Source organism: Ranitomeya imitator, chromosome 7 (assembly GCF_032444005.1).
Source record: "Ranitomeya imitator isolate aRanImi1 chromosome 7, aRanImi1.pri, whole genome shotgun sequence".
NCBI classification, from domain to species: domain Eukaryota; kingdom Metazoa; phylum Chordata; class Amphibia; order Anura; family Dendrobatidae; genus Ranitomeya; species Ranitomeya imitator.
In genome coordinates this window covers 220797686-220814740 of record NC_091288.1, presented here as the reverse complement: position 1 = coordinate 220814740, position 17055 = coordinate 220797686, and the positions used below count along the sequence as shown (strand labels likewise).

At 31.5% G+C, this 17055-nt stretch overlaps 1 protein-coding gene across 1 annotated transcript in view; it reads right to left on the bottom strand.

The window, feature by feature from the left end:
* Positions 1-1616: 1616 nt before the first annotated feature.
* Positions 1617-17055, bottom strand: part of LOC138646214 (transmembrane protease serine 9-like) — a 50434-nt gene continuing 34995 nt past the window's right edge. The window contains exons 10-15 of the mRNA XM_069735677.1: positions 16674-17044; positions 16172-16195; positions 6679-6835; positions 5155-5426; positions 2679-2848; positions 1617-2593 (exon numbers count right to left, since the gene is read on the bottom strand). Of these exons, the coding sequence (XP_069591778.1) occupies positions 1730-2593; positions 2679-2848; positions 5155-5426; positions 6679-6835; positions 16172-16195; positions 16674-17044 (1858 nt within the window). The 3' untranslated portion in view covers positions 1617-1729. The remainder of the gene's footprint in view (positions 2594-2678; positions 2849-5154; positions 5427-6678; positions 6836-16171; positions 16196-16673; positions 17045-17055) is intronic.

Genomic DNA, 17055 nt, shown 5'->3' with positions numbered 1-17055 from the left:
TGTGAGGTCTTGTTTTTTGCGGGACGAGTTGACGTTTTTATTGAAAACATTTTTGGGCACGTGACATTTTTTTATCGCTTTTTATTCCGATTTTTGTGAGGAAGAATGACCAAAAGCCAGCTATTCATGAATTTCTATTGGGGGAGGCGTTTATACCGTTCCGCGTTTGGTAAAATTGATAAATCAGTTTTATTCTTCGGGTCAGTACGATTACAGCGATACCTCATTTATATCATTTTTTTATGGTTTGGTGCTTTTATACGATAAAAACTATTTTACAGAAAAAATAATTATTTTTGCATCGCTTTATTCTCAGGACTATAACTTTTTTATTTTTTTGCTGATGATGCTGTATGGCGGCTCTTTTTTTGCGGGACAATATGACGCTTTCAGCGGTACCATGGTTATTTATATCTGTCCTTTTGATCGCGTGTTATTCCACTTTTTGTTCGGCGGTATGATAATAAAGCGTTGTTTTTTGCCTCGTTTTTTTTTTTTTTTCTTACGGTGTTTACTGAAGGGGTTAACTAGTGGGACAGTTTTATAGGTCGGGTCGTTACGGACGCGGCGATACTAAATATGTGTACTTTTATTGGTTTTTTTTTTTTATTTAGATGAAGAAATGTATTTATGGGAATAATATTTTTTTTTTTTTTTCATTATTTTGGAATATTTTTTTTTATTTTTTTTACACATTTGGAAAATTTTTTTTTTACTTTTTTACTTTGTCCCAGGGGGGGACATCACAGATCAGTGATCTGACAGTTTGCACAGCACTCTGTCAGATCACTGATCTGACATGCAGCGCTGCAGCCTTCACAGTGCCTGCTCTAAGCAGGCTCTGTGAAGCCACCTCCCTCCCTGCAGGACCCGGATCCGCGGCCATCTTGGATCCGGGGCTCAAGCTGGGAGGGAGGTGAGGAGACCCTCGCAGCAACGCGATCACATCGCGTTGCTGCGGGGGGCTCAGGGAAGCCCGCAGGGAGCCCCCTCCCTGCGCGGTGCTTCCCTGCACCGCCGGCACATCGCGATCATCTTTGATCGCGGTGTGCCAGGGGTTAATGTGCCGGGGGCGGTCCGTGACCGCTCCTGGCACATAGTGCCGGATGTCAGCTGCGATAAGCAGCTGACACCCGGCCGCGATCGGCCGCGCTCCCCCCGTGAGCGCGGCCGATCGGCTATGACGTACTATCCCGTCCAGGGTCAGATAAGCCCAGGGCACCTCGACGGGATAGTACGTCTAAGGTCACAGAGGGGTTAATATTATAGACTGTTCATGTCTTTGTCAGTGGGCAAACTTACAAAATCAGCAAGGGGATCAAATACTTATTTCCTGCACTGTATGTGGGTGACACAGTGACTCTGTTCTCTTGGTTGGAGAGGCTGTGAGAACTCCTGCAATTATAGATATGTAGTAAAATCCTCTATATGGTTCACAATTAACCAAAAGGGACTTAAAAAACCAAAATGGTTCACCAACAAGAGACTGAACATTGCTGCTCTCACCTACCATGGTCTGGCCTCGGCACACTAACTGCAAACTAATCGCTCTTGTCCCCTATGAATGTTCCTCCTACTATGTAACGTTTCTGAAGGAGGGGGTTAACATGGAAAGTAATGGATAATTGATGGTTGACACTTTTTATTGACAAGTTTCTAAAACATGTGGAAAAAAAATAAATTTCATAGATATTAAAATTGACCGTATTTACAAACAGGGGAGAACTTCTTACACAATGTCCAAAATTCTGATCAACGCAAAGACCCCGACCAAAAAACTCATTGGGAGCTTCTTTCCAGTTGGGACGGTGCCTCGATTGGTCACGTTAGACGAGGAAACCGTCTGAGGGTCTCCTTCTGTCTGCTCTGTGACGAAGGTGGACAAGTGTCCAGTTGGATTGTCTACTGCTGTCTTCTCTGTGACCAAGGTGGACAAGTGTTCAGTCGGAGAGTCCACTGCTGTCATCTCTGTGACCAAGGAGGACAAGTGTTCAGTCGTATTGTCCACTGCTGTCTCCTCTGTGACCAAGGAGGACAAGTGTTCAGTCGGAGAGTCCACTGCTGTCTCCTCTGTGACCAAGGTGGACAAGTGTTCAGTCAGAGGGTCCACTGCTGTCATCTCTGTGACCAAGGTGGACAAGTGTTCAGTCGTATTGTCCACTGCTGTCTCCTCTGTGACCAAGGAGGACAAGTGTTCAGTCGGAGAGTCCACTGCTGTCTCCTCTGTGACCAAGGTGGACAAGTGTTCAGTCAGAGGGTCCACTGCTGTCATCTCTGTGACCAAGGAGGACAAGTGTTCAGTCGGAGAGTCCACTGCTGTCTTCTCTGTGACCAAGGAGGACAAGTGTTCAGTCGGAGAGTCCACTGCTGTCTCCTCTGTGACCAAGGAGGACAAGTGTTCAGTAGTTGCATCCTTGTTAATTTCCGAAACTGTAAAAACACCAGATTCATCTCGTATCCAGGTGGAAAAGCTGCTGACTTTCGTGTAGACTCCCGGCATGTTTGGCCGGGCACAGCCAATGCCCCAACTCACGACCCCAAACAGTATCCAGGATTCATCAATTTCACACACTAAGGGTCCTCCAGAATCCCCCTGCAGAATGCAATGGGATAAAGTTATATTGGGTTAGTCACACAGAAGGCAACTTATGAGCTCAGCGTAAAGGAAGTGCGCTCACCTGGCAGCCATCTTTCTTGCCTTCGGGATAGCCGGCACAGATCATGTCATGTTTTACATAGTCAAAAGGTAAACTCGGGTTTAAAGCCTTTTGGAACATTTTATTACAGTCCATATAATTGATAAGAGGGAGCGGGACCTCCTGTAACGTCTGTGGAGCCGGCAGTTTAGCTGAAACCAAAGAAAGGAGATATTAACACCCTGCGCCCTTTGTACTTACAGCTGGTATTTTAGCCCCAGTTACAGGGGAATTTCATCATTCTAGCTGCACTAAGACTCAGCAGCTCCTTGTGCCCCGCTACATCCAGTGCAGGAGGAGAGCAGGGTGACCGCAACCAAGTCTCATTCAATTTCCATTGAATACAAGGAATTTCATAGCCGAATTAGAATTTTTGGCACATTTATTCTTGTGTCTAAAAACTAAGTTCAGTTGATGGGAGTCTGACCTCTTTGACCTTCACCGAACCTGAGAACAGGATCGCCCACAAGTATAGGGGCACACGTTAATCAACAACGGCTGACACCAGAAGGTGGACACCAGAATGTGGACACCAGAATGTGGACACCACAATGTGGACACTAGAAAGTGGACTCCAGAATGTGGACACCAGAATGTGCACACCACAATGTGGACACTAGAAAGTGGACACCAGAATGTGGACACTAGAATGTGGACACTAGAATGTGGACACCACAATGTGGACACTAGAAAGTGGACACCAGAATGTGGACACCACAATGTGGACACTAGAAAGTGGACACCAGAAAGTGGACACTAGAATGTGGACACCAGAAAGTGGACACCAGAATGTGGACACTAGAAAGTGGACACCACAATGTGAACACTAGAATGTGAACACTAGAATGTGGACACTAGAATGTGGACACTAGAATGTGGACACCAGAAAGTGGACACTAGAATGTGGACACCAGAAAGTGGACACCAGAAAGTGGACACCAGAATGTGAACACTAGAATGTGGACACTAGAATGTGGACACCAAAATTTAGACACCACAATGTTGACTCCAGAATGTGGACACCACAATAAGAACACCAGAAAGTGGACACCACAAAGTGGACACCACAATATGGACACCACAATGAGAACACAACAATGTGGACACTAGAATGTGGACATCAGAATGTGGACACTAGAATGTGGACACCACAATGTGGACACCACAATGAGAACACCACATTGTGAACACCACATTGTGGACACTAGAATGTGGACACTAGAATGTAAACACCAGAATGTGGACACCACAATAAGAACACCACAATGTGGACACTAGAATGTGGACATCAGAATGTGGACACTAGAATGTGGACACCACAATATGGACACCACAATGAGAACACCACATTGTGAACACCACAATGTGGACACTATAATGTGGACACCAGAATGTGGACACCACAATGTGAACACCAGAATGTGGACTCCAGAATGTGGACACCACAATATGGACACTAGAATGTGGACACCACAATGTGAACACCAGAATGTGGACTCCAGAATGTGGACACCACAATATGGACACTAGAATGTGGACACCACAATGTGGACACTAGAATTTGGACACCACAATGTGGAAACCACAATAAGAACACCACAATGTGAACACCACAATGTGGACACTAGAATGTGGACTCCAGAATGTGGACACCAGAATGTGGACACCACAATGTGGACATCTCTATGAAATATATTTCCTGTTTCTCAGCATCGCATTGGAAGAATCTGAAGAAATCTTCAAATAGTGAAATAAGTTTTGGCAGTTTTTTTGGTTTTGTTCCTTTAGAGAACTGAAGGCCATAAACTAACCAAGGTCGACTTCTTCATTGAGCTTTTGGATTCTTCTCAAGTTCACTCTGATTAAAAGGAATCTGTTAGCAAATTTTTGCTATGTAATCTGACAACAGGGCAGAGACCCTGATTCCAGGGCTGTATCACTAGGTTTGCTCGGTGGAGTTGTGACAGAATCACAGATTTACCTGCTGAAGATCTAGCAGAACTCAGAATGCGGATCTCTGTGTAATCCCACCCACATCACTGACTCGCAGCTTTTTGTCAAAGCAGAAGGCTGCCAATCAGTGGTGGTGGCGTGGTTGGACTAGGAGGCACCAGGCGCCTAGTCCTGTAGTGATAATCTCCTGCTGATTAAACACTGATTTTATCACTACAGGACCAGGTCCCTGGTGCCTCCTAGTCCAGCCATGCCCCACCACTGATTGGCAGCTTTTTGTCAAAGTAGAAGGCTGCCAATCAGTGGCATGGGCGGAGTTATACACAGCTTAGCATTCAAAGAAAACTGTATCACTGACTAGGCTGTGTGACACATCCCTGGAATCAGGATTTCTGCCCCTATATCATGGCAGTTGATTGACTTTTTTCTTTTTTGAATAATCAAATGACAAAAAGAAAATGACAGCAAGTGATACAAAAGATTTGGGATTTTCTGTCTTCCTCACCTTTTTCTGCAGTGTGTCCCCAGCCGGTCAGCCAGCAGATCTTTCCATCGGGGAGCTCCTGGTCTTGGTATGGAAGAGGAACTGGCTGTATATAGTCATTATAGCTGACGGGAAGGGCGAGTTCTACTAGGGCCATGTCTCCACTGGATCCATCGCCATCGAAAATGGGATGCATGATTATTTGTTTTACTGCCATAAAAACCTTTGTGGGGCTCGCTCCGGTGAGGTTCAGCGCCCCCAACACAACAGTGAAGTCACTGGCATTTCTGTAACTGAGATAAAAATAATAAAGAGCAATGTCAATATGGGTTATAAAAAAAAAATCAAGCTTATGATCATCATTGGAGGTAGTTTTGGTTAAACCATCAAGTGCTAGCAGATATACAATTCTTAAAAATATACTGCAGTTACCTTCTTAAAGTGCTGTTTTAACTGCCTAGTTCATGCTCTTTTACAAGCTGCTTTGAACTGCTGCTCTAGCAAAAACTGTGTAACCAAACACTATACAGAAACACTTCACTGTATGGGCCTCTCTGCTCGCCTCCCCCATGCTCAGACAGTGAGAGTCTTTGTAAATAGTGTTTGATTGTACTGATTCTTTGTAGAGCAGCAGTTCAAAGCAGCTTCTAAAAGAGCATGAACGAGGCAGCTAACTGTGCACTTTATAAGTTATAATAATAAATATAGTAATAAAAATAAAGTATTGGAGTATAATACAAACATTCGGAACTTTGCAAAAGCAGATCAAGAATTAAATACCGTACATAGAAAATAGTTTAGCTTCTCTTTTAAAATGTTTTACGAATGCAAATCATAACTAAAATGGTAAATTATAAACCTGGTACATAAAATGAGAGGCAAAACGACTCTTTCCATAAAATACTGCCGGCCTCTGACTGAAGTATTTGGCCTCAGCACAGAAAACTTATTCAATGCCAGCAGAGATGCTGATTCCATTGACGTGTCACTTACCGGTCTGCTTGCTGCCATTTTAATAAAATCTCTGATTTCTCTGCTGCAGATCTAGGAGATCTCTTAATGCTGAGCTCTATAAAACCCCGCCCCACACCACTGATTGGCTGCTTGCTGTGAGCACCTGTGCACAGGCCGAAAGCTGCCAATCAGGGGTGGGGGCGGAGTTACACAGAGCTTAACAATATGGAGGACTGCCTGGTAGCAGGTTTACTAGTCTCGAGGGATAACCTCCTGCTGATAAAACTACAGCAAACAGCCCAGTAAGTGACAGATCACTGGAATCAGGGTCTCTGTCTCTCCATCATGCTGCTCTCAGATTAGGTAGCAAAAACTTGGTGACACACTCCCTTTAATTTCCCTTATATGGTCGTATCATCCTCCCACAGATTAGATCATTACGTTTTCTTCTGCTGGACCATGTGGGCAATGGTATTACACATGGGCGTGGCGGAGGACCCTCTGGTGCACCACCCCGGCCATAAAAACGTCTCCCACAAGTAGATTGGACGAGTGAAGAGGTAGAAAGATATAAGAGAGAGAGGAACTTACCTGAAACAGTGCGCTGCGCTGACCACCCAGGAGGGGGAGATGAGAGCCCCTCCGCACACCGTGTATGAGGTCCATACCAGGCTGACCTGCCAGGGCCACTCCCCGGGGTCCGCGTTCTGCCCACCCACAACACGGGAGACCAGCGGATGACCGTCCACTGCAAGAAAGAAAACCGTAATGGATCTCATCTGTAATCAGCTGGATAAAAACAATCAGAATATTGAGGAATTAGAGAATAGATAAATAGATAGATAATAGATAGATAATAGATAGATAGATAATAGATAATAGATAGATAATAGATAATAGAAAGATAATAGATAGATAGATAGATAATAGATAATAGATAAATAGATAGATAATAGATAGATAGATAGATAGATAGATAGATAGATAATAGATAGATAGATAGATAATAGATAGATAGATAGATAGATAATAATAGATAGATAATAGATAGATAATAGATAGTTAGATAATAGATAGATAATAGATAGATAGATAATAGATAGATAATAGATAATAGATAGATAATAGATAGATAGATAGATAATAGATAGATAATAGATAGATAATAGATAGATAGATAGATAGATAGATAATAGATAGATAGATAATAGATAGATAGATAGATAGATAATAGATAGATAGATAATAGATAATAGATAGATAGATAATAGATAGATAACAGATAATAGATAGATAGATAATAGATAGATAGATAGATAGATAGATAGATAGATAGATAATAGATAGATAATAGATAGATAGATAATAGATAATATATAGATAGATAATAGATAGATAGATAGATAATAATAGATAGATAGATAGATAGATAGATAGATAGATAATAGATAATAGATAGATAGATAGATAGATAGATAGATAGATAATAGATAGATAGATAATAGATAATAGATAGATAATAGATAGATAACAGATAATAGATAGATAGATAATAGATAGATAGATAATAGATAGATAATAGATAGATAGATAATAGATAATATATAGATAGATAATAGATAGATAGATAGATAGATAGATAGATAGATAATAGATAGATAGATAATAGATAGATAGATAATAGATAGATAGATAGATAGATAGATAACAGATAATAGATAGATAGATAATAGATAGATAATAGATAGATAGATAATAGATAATAGATAGATAATAGATAGATAACAGATAATAGATAGATAGATAATAGATAGATAGATAATAGATAGATAATAGATAGATAGATAATAGATAATATATAGATAGATAATAGATAGATAGATAGATAGATAATAGATAGATAGATAATAGATAGATAGATAGATAGATAGATAGATAGATAGATAACAGATAATAGATAGATAGATAATAGATAGATAATAGATAGATAGATAGATAATAGATAGATAATAGATAGATAATAGATAGATAGATAATAGATAGATAGATAATAGATAATAGATAGATAGATAATAGATAGATAACAGATAATAGATAGATAGATAATAGATAGATAGATAGATAGATAATAGATAGATAATAGATAGATAGATAGATAATAGATAATATATAGATAGATAATAGATAGATAGATAGATAGATAATAATAGATAGATAGATAGATAATAGATAATAGATAGATAGATAATAGATAGATAGATAATAGATAATAGATAGATAATAGATAGATAACAGATAATAGATAGATAGATAATAGATAGATAGATAATAGATAGATAATAGATAGATAGATAATAGATAATATATAGATAGATAATAGATAGATAGATAGATAGATAATAGATACATAGATAATAGATAGATAGATAATAGATAGATAGATAGATAGATATATAGATAGACAACAGATAATAGATAGATAGATAGATAGATAGATAGATAGATAGATAGATAGATAGATAGATAACAGATAATAGATAGATAGATAGATAGATAGATAGATAGATAGATAGATAGATAGATAGATAATAGATAGATAGATAGATAATAGATAGATAATAGATAGATAGATAGATAGATAGATAGATAGATAGATAGATAGATAGATAGATAATAGATAGATAGATAGATAATAGATAGATAGATAATAGATAGATAATAGATAGATAGATAATAGATAATAGATAGATAATAGATAGACAACAGATAATAGATAGATAGATAATAGATAGATAATAGATAGATAGATAGATAACAGATAATAGATAGATAGATAATAGATAGATAATAGATAGATAGATAGATAATAGATAGATAATAGATAGATAGATAATAGATAGATAGATAATAGATAGATAGATAGATAGATAGATAGATAATAGATAGATAGATAGATAGATAGATAATAGATAGATAGATAGATAATAGATAATAGATAGATAGATAATAGATAGATAGATAGATAGATAGATAGATAGATAGATAGATAGATAGATAGACAGATAGATAGATAGATAATAGATAGATAGATAACAGATAATAGATAGATAATAGATAGATAATAGATAGATAATAGATAGATAATAGATAGATAGATAGATAGATAATAGATAGATAATAGATAGATAGATAGATAGATAGATAATAGATAGATAGATAGATAACAGATAATAGATAGATAGATAGATAGATAGATAATAGATAGATAGATAGATAGATAGATAGATAGATAATAGATAGATAGATAGATAATAGATAGATAGATAGATAATAGATAGATAGATAGATAATAGATAGATAGATAATAGATAGATAATAGATAGATAATAGATAGATAATAGATAGATAATAGATAGATAATAAATAGATAATAGACAGATCATAGATAGATAATAGATAGATAATAGATAGATAGATAATAGATAGATCATAGATAGATAGATAGATAGAGAACAGATAATAGATAGATAATAGATAGATAATAGATAGATAATAGATATATGATAGATAATAGATAGATAATAGATAGATAGATAATAGATAGATAGATAGATAATAGATAGATAGATAGATAGATAATAGATAGATAATAGATAGATAGATAGATAATAGATAGATAGATAATAGATAGATAGATAGATAGATAGATAATAGATAGATAGATAGATAGATAGATAGATAATAGATAGATAATAGATAATAGATAGATAGATAATAGATAGATAGATAACAGATAATAGATAGATAGATAATAGATAGATAGATAGATAATAGATAGATAATAGATAGATAATAGATAGATAATAGATAATAGATAGATAATAGATAGATAATAGAAAGATAGATAATAGATAATAGATAGATAATAGATATATGATAGATAATAGATAGATAATAGATAGATAATAGATATATGATAGATAATAGATAGATAATAGATAGATAATAAATAGATAATAGATAGATGATAGATTGATAATAGATATATGATAGATAATAGATAATAGATAGATAGATAATAAATAGAGAGATAGATAGATAATAAATAGATAATAGATAGATGATAGATTGATAATAGATAGATGATAGATAATAGATAGATAATAGATAGAAAGATAATAGATAGATGATAGATAATAGATAGATAATAGATAGATAGATAGATAGATAATAGATATATGATAGATAATAGATAGATAGATAATAGATAGATAATAGATAGATTAATAGATAGATAATAGATAGATAATACATAATAGATAGATAATATATAGATAATAGATAGATAGATAGATAATATGTAGATAATAGATAGATAGATAATAGATAGATAATAGATAGATAATACATAATATGTAGATAATAGATAAATAATAGATAGATAATAGATAGATAATACATAATATGTAGATAATAGATAGATAATAGATAGATAATAGATAGATAATAGATAATAGATAGATAGACAATAGATAATCGATAATAGATATATAATAGATAATATATAGATAATAGATAGATAGATAATAGATAGATAGATAGATGATAGATAGATAATAGATAATTAATAGATAGATAATATGTAGATAGATAGATAGATAGATAATAGATAATTAATAGATAGATAATATGTAGATAGATAATAGATAATTAATAGATAGATAATAGATAGATAAATAATAGATAGATAACAGATAATAGATAGATAGATAATAGATAGATAGATAGATAGATAGATAGATAGATAGATAGATAGATAATAGATAGATAATAGATAGATAGATAATAGATAATATATAGATAGATAATAGATAGATAGATAGATAGATAGATAGATAATAATAGATAGATAGATAGATAATAGATAATAGATTAATAGATAGATAGATAATAGATAATAGATAGATAATAGATAGATAACAGATAATAGATAGATAGATAATAGATAGATAGATAATAGATAGATAATAGATAGATAGATAATAGATAATATATAGATAGATAATAGATAGATAGATAGATAGATAATAGATAGATAGATAGATAATAGATAGATAGATAATAGATAGATAGATAGATAGATAGATAACAGATAATAGATAGATAGATAGATAGATAGATAGATAACAGATAATAGATAGATAGATAGATAGATAGATAGATAATAGATAGATAGATAATAGATAGATAATAGATAGATAGATAGATAGATAGATAGATAGATAGATAATAGATAGATAGATAGATAGATAGATAATAGATAGATAGATAATAGATAGATAATAGATAGATAGATAATAGATAATAGATAGATAATAGATAGACAACAGATAATAGATAGATAGATAATAGATAGATAATAGATAGATAGATAGATAACAGATAATAGATAGATAGATAATAGATAGATAATAGATAGATAGATAGATAGATAATAGATAGATAATAGATAGATAGATAATAGATAGATAGATAATAGATAGATAGATAGATAGATAATAGATAGATAGATAGATAGATAATAGATAGATAGATAGATAATAGATAATAGATAGATAGATAATAGATAGATAGATAGATAGATAGACAGATAGATAGATAGATAATAGATAGATAGATAACAGATAATAGATAGATAATAGATAGATAATAGATAGATAATAGATAGATAGATAACAGATAATAGATAGATAATAGATAGATAATAGATAGATAGATAGATAGATAATAGATAGATAGATAGATAACAGATAATAGATAGATAGATAGATAGATAATAGATAGATAGATAGATAGATAATAGATAGATAGATAGATAGATAGATAGATAGATAATAGATAGATAGATAGATAGATAATAGATAGATAGATAGATAATAGATAGATAGATAATAGATAGATAATAGATAGATAATAGATAGATAATAGATAGATAGATAATAAATAGATAATAGACAGATCATAGATAGATAATAGATAGATAATAGATAGATAGATAATAGATAGATCATAGATAGATAATAGATATATGATAGATAATAGATAGATAATAGATAGATAATAGATAGATAATAGATATATGATAGATAATAGATAGATAATAGATAGATAGATAATAGATAGATAGATAGATAATAGATAGATAGATAGATAATAGATAGATAATAGATAGATAGATAATAGATAGATAGATAATAGATAGATAGATAGATAGATAGATAGATAATAGATAGATAGATAGATAGATAGATAGATAGATAGATAGATAATAGATAGATAATAGATAATAGATAGATAGATAATAGATAGATAGATAACAGATAATAGATAGATAGATAATAGATAGATAGATAGATAGATAATAGATAGATAACAGATAGATAATAGATAGATAATAGATAGATAATAGATAATAGATAGATAATAGATAGATAGATAGATAATAGATAGATAATAGATAGATAATAGAAAGATAGATAATAGATAGATAATAGATAGATAATAGATATATGATAGATAATAGATAGATAATAGATAGATAATAGATATATGATAGATAATAGATAGATAATAGATAGATAATAAATAGATAATAGATAGATGATAGATTGATAATAGATATATGATAGATAATAGATAATAGATAGATAGATAATAAATAGAGAGATAGATAGATAATAAATAGATAATAGATAGATGATAGATTGATAATAGATAGATGATAGATAATAGATAGATAATAGATAGAAAGATAATAGATAGATGATAGATAATAGATAGATAATAGATAGATAGATAGATAGATAATAGATATATGATAGATAATAGATAGATAATAGATAGATAGATAATAGATAGATAATAGATAGATTAATAGATAGATAATAGATAGATAATACATAATAGATAGATAATATATAGATAATAGATAGATAGATAGATAATATGTAGATAATAGATAGATAGATAATAGATAGATAATAGATAGATAATACATAATATGTAGATAATAGATAAATAATAGATAGATAATAGATAGATAATACATAATATGTAGATAATAGATAGATAATAGATAATAGATAGATAGACAATAGATAATCGATAATAGATAGATAATAGATATATAATAGATAATAGATAGATAATAGATAGATAGATAATAGATAGATAGATAGATGATAGATAGATAATAGATAATTAATAGATAGATAATATGTAGATAGATAGATAGATAGATAATAGATAATTAATAGATAGATAATATGTAGATAGATAATAGATAATTAATAGATAGATAATAGATAGATAGATAATAGATAGATAGATAATAGATAATAGATAGATAGATAATAGATAATAGATAGATAATAGATAGATAATAGATAGATAATAGATAGATAGATAATAGATAGATAATAGATAGATAGATAGATAATAGATAGATAATAGATACATAATAGATAGATAATAGATAGATAATAGATAGATAATATGTAGATAGATAATAGATAATTAATAGATAGATAATAGATAGATAAATAATAGATAGATAACAGATAATAGATAGATAGATAATAGATAGATAGATAGATAGATAGATAATAGATAGATAATAGATAGATAGATAATAGATAATATATAGATAGATAATAGATAGATAGATAGATAATAATAGATAGATAGATAATAGATAATAGATAATAGATAGATAGATAGATAGATAATAGATAGATAGATAATAGATAATAGATAGATAATAGATAGATAACAGATAATAGATAGATAGATAATAGATAGATAGATAATAGATAGATAATAGATAGATAGATAATAGATAATATATAGATAGATAATAGATAGATAGATAGATAGATAATAGATAGATAGATAATAGATAGATAGATAATAGATAGATAGATAGATAGATAGATAACAGATAATAGATAGATAGATAGATAGATAACAGATAATAGATAGATAGATAGATAGATAGATAGATAGATAGATAATAGATAGATAGATAATAGATAGATAATAGATAGATAGATAGATAGATAGATAATAGATAGATAGATAATAGATAGATAGATAATAGATAGATAATAGATAGATAGATAATAGATAATAGATAGATAATAGATAGACAACAGATAATAGATAGATAGATAATAGATAGATAATAGATAGATAGATAGATAACAGATAATAGATAGATAGATAATAGATAGATAATAGATAGATAGATAGATAGATAATAGATAGATAATAGATAGATAGATAATAGATAGATAGATAATAGATAGATAGATAGATAGATAGATAGATAGATAGATAGATAATAGATAGATAGATAGATAGATAGATAATAGATAGATAGATAGATAATAGATAATAGATAGATAGATAATAGATAGATAGATAGATAGATAATAGATAGATAGATAACAGATAATAGATAGATAATAGATAGATAATAGATAGATAATAGATAGATAGATAACAGATAATAGATAGATAATAGATAGATAATAGATAGATAGATAGATAGATAATAGATAGATAGATAGATAGATAACAGATAATAGATAGATAGATAGATAGATAGATAATAGATAGATAGATAGATAGATAGATAGATAGATAATAGATAGATAGATAGATAATAGATAGATAGATAGATAGATAATAGATAGATAGATAGATAATAGATAGATAGATAATAGATAGATAATAGATAGATAATAGATAGATAATAGATAGATAGATAATAAATAGATAATAGACAGATCATAGATAGATAATAGATAGATAATAGATAGATAGATAATAGATAGATCATAGATAGATAATAGATATATGATAGATAATAGATAGATAATAGATAGATAATAGATAGATAATAGATATATGATAGATAATAGATAGATAATAGATAGATAGATAATAGATAGATAGATAGATAGATAATAGATAGATAGATAGATAATAGATAGATAATAGATAGATAGATAATAGATAGATAGATAATAGATAGATAGATAGATAGATAATAGATAGATAGATAGATAGATAGATAGATAATAGATAGATAATAGATAATAGATAGATAGATAATAGATAGATAGATAGATAATAGATAGATAATAGATAGATAATAGATAGATAATAGATAGATAATAGATAATAGATAGATAATAGATAGATAGATAGATAATAGATAGATAATAGATAGATAATAGAAAGATAGATAATAGATAGATAATAGATAGATAATAGATATATGATAGATAATAGATAGATAATAGATAGATAATAGATATATGATAGATAATAGATAGATAATAGATAGATAATAAATAGATAATAGATAGATGATAGATTGATAATAGATATATGATAGATAATAGATAATAGATAGATAGATAATAAATAGAGAGATAGATAGATAATAAATAGATAATAGATAGATGATAGATTGATAATAGATAGATGATAGATAATAGATAGATAATAGATAGATAGATAATAGATAGATAATAGATAGATAGATAATAGATAGATAATAGATAGATAGATAGATAATAGATAGATAATAGATACATAATAGATAGATAATAGATAGATAATAGATAGATAGATAATAGATAATAGATAGATAGATAGATAATAGATAGATAGATAGATAGGTAATAGATAGATAATAGATAGATAGATAGATAGATAAATGATAGATAATAGATAGATAGATAGATAATATATAGATAATAGACAGATGATAGATAATAGATAGATAATAGATAATAGATAAATAATAGATAATATGTAGATAACAGATAGATAATAGATAGATAATAGATAGATATGTAGATAATAGAAAGATGATAGATAATATATATATAATAGATAATAGATAGATAATATGTAGATAACAGATAGATAGATAGATAATATGTAGATAATAGGTAGATGATAGATAGATAATAGATAGATAATATATAGATAATAGATAATAGGTAGATACCTGAAACTGTAGTCATCACGATACCTGGAGAATATGAACAATGAGCCATTAGTTGTTGAGCCGATATATAAAATATTGATAATAAAATACATTTCCAATAACCGTCTATAACCAGCAATGTCTCGTGTTCTCCTGAATTATCACAAATTGTAGAATTTAGAATGAAGAACTATTGTGTAACCCTATCAATGTATGAGAAGAGCTGGAGGATAAGGCCACCAGTGCGGTCATCGGAGATAAACTCGCCGATCCTGAGGTCACACTGTCCAGAGAGCTCCCCTATTTATTTTACATAGCGCCATTTACTCCACAGCTTTTCGCCATCATCACTGTCCCCATTGGGGCTCACAATGTTGTCTCAGTTGGTGGACCAGACTCTCACTATCTTTGCCCCTTCTAAGAAATCGGGGACCTTGGCAAATGTCTCTACGCAGCCCTGTCTTAGATGTAGGAAATTTGTAACCATACAAAATGGCATTAGCCGTCATAACCGACCACTCACCTAGGGCTAGAAGTAGAATGGCAGAGGTGGTCCTCCAGGTCATTGGTTGTCCTTGTCCATGGGGACATCGGACACCATTTATCGGCCAACGGGTCTCCATCATCAGTGCAGCGGTGTCCTCGATAAGTGGAATATGCAGCTGGTCGGACTCTTGGATTCTCACTGGATACACTTCACACCGGTGACTCACTAAGACTATCACCCGCCTCGCCCCAATATAGTCTTCTCCCTCTGTATCTTTCTCAGGATGTCTCCTAGCCCTCAAATCCTCGCAGTCGCTCCTCGAAGTCCCCACCGGTGTCCTGTCGTCCTCCAGCAGGTGAATGACTGACTGCACCATCTCTACCTGCATTTTGTAGCCTCCTGGCTCCCTGAGGCAGTG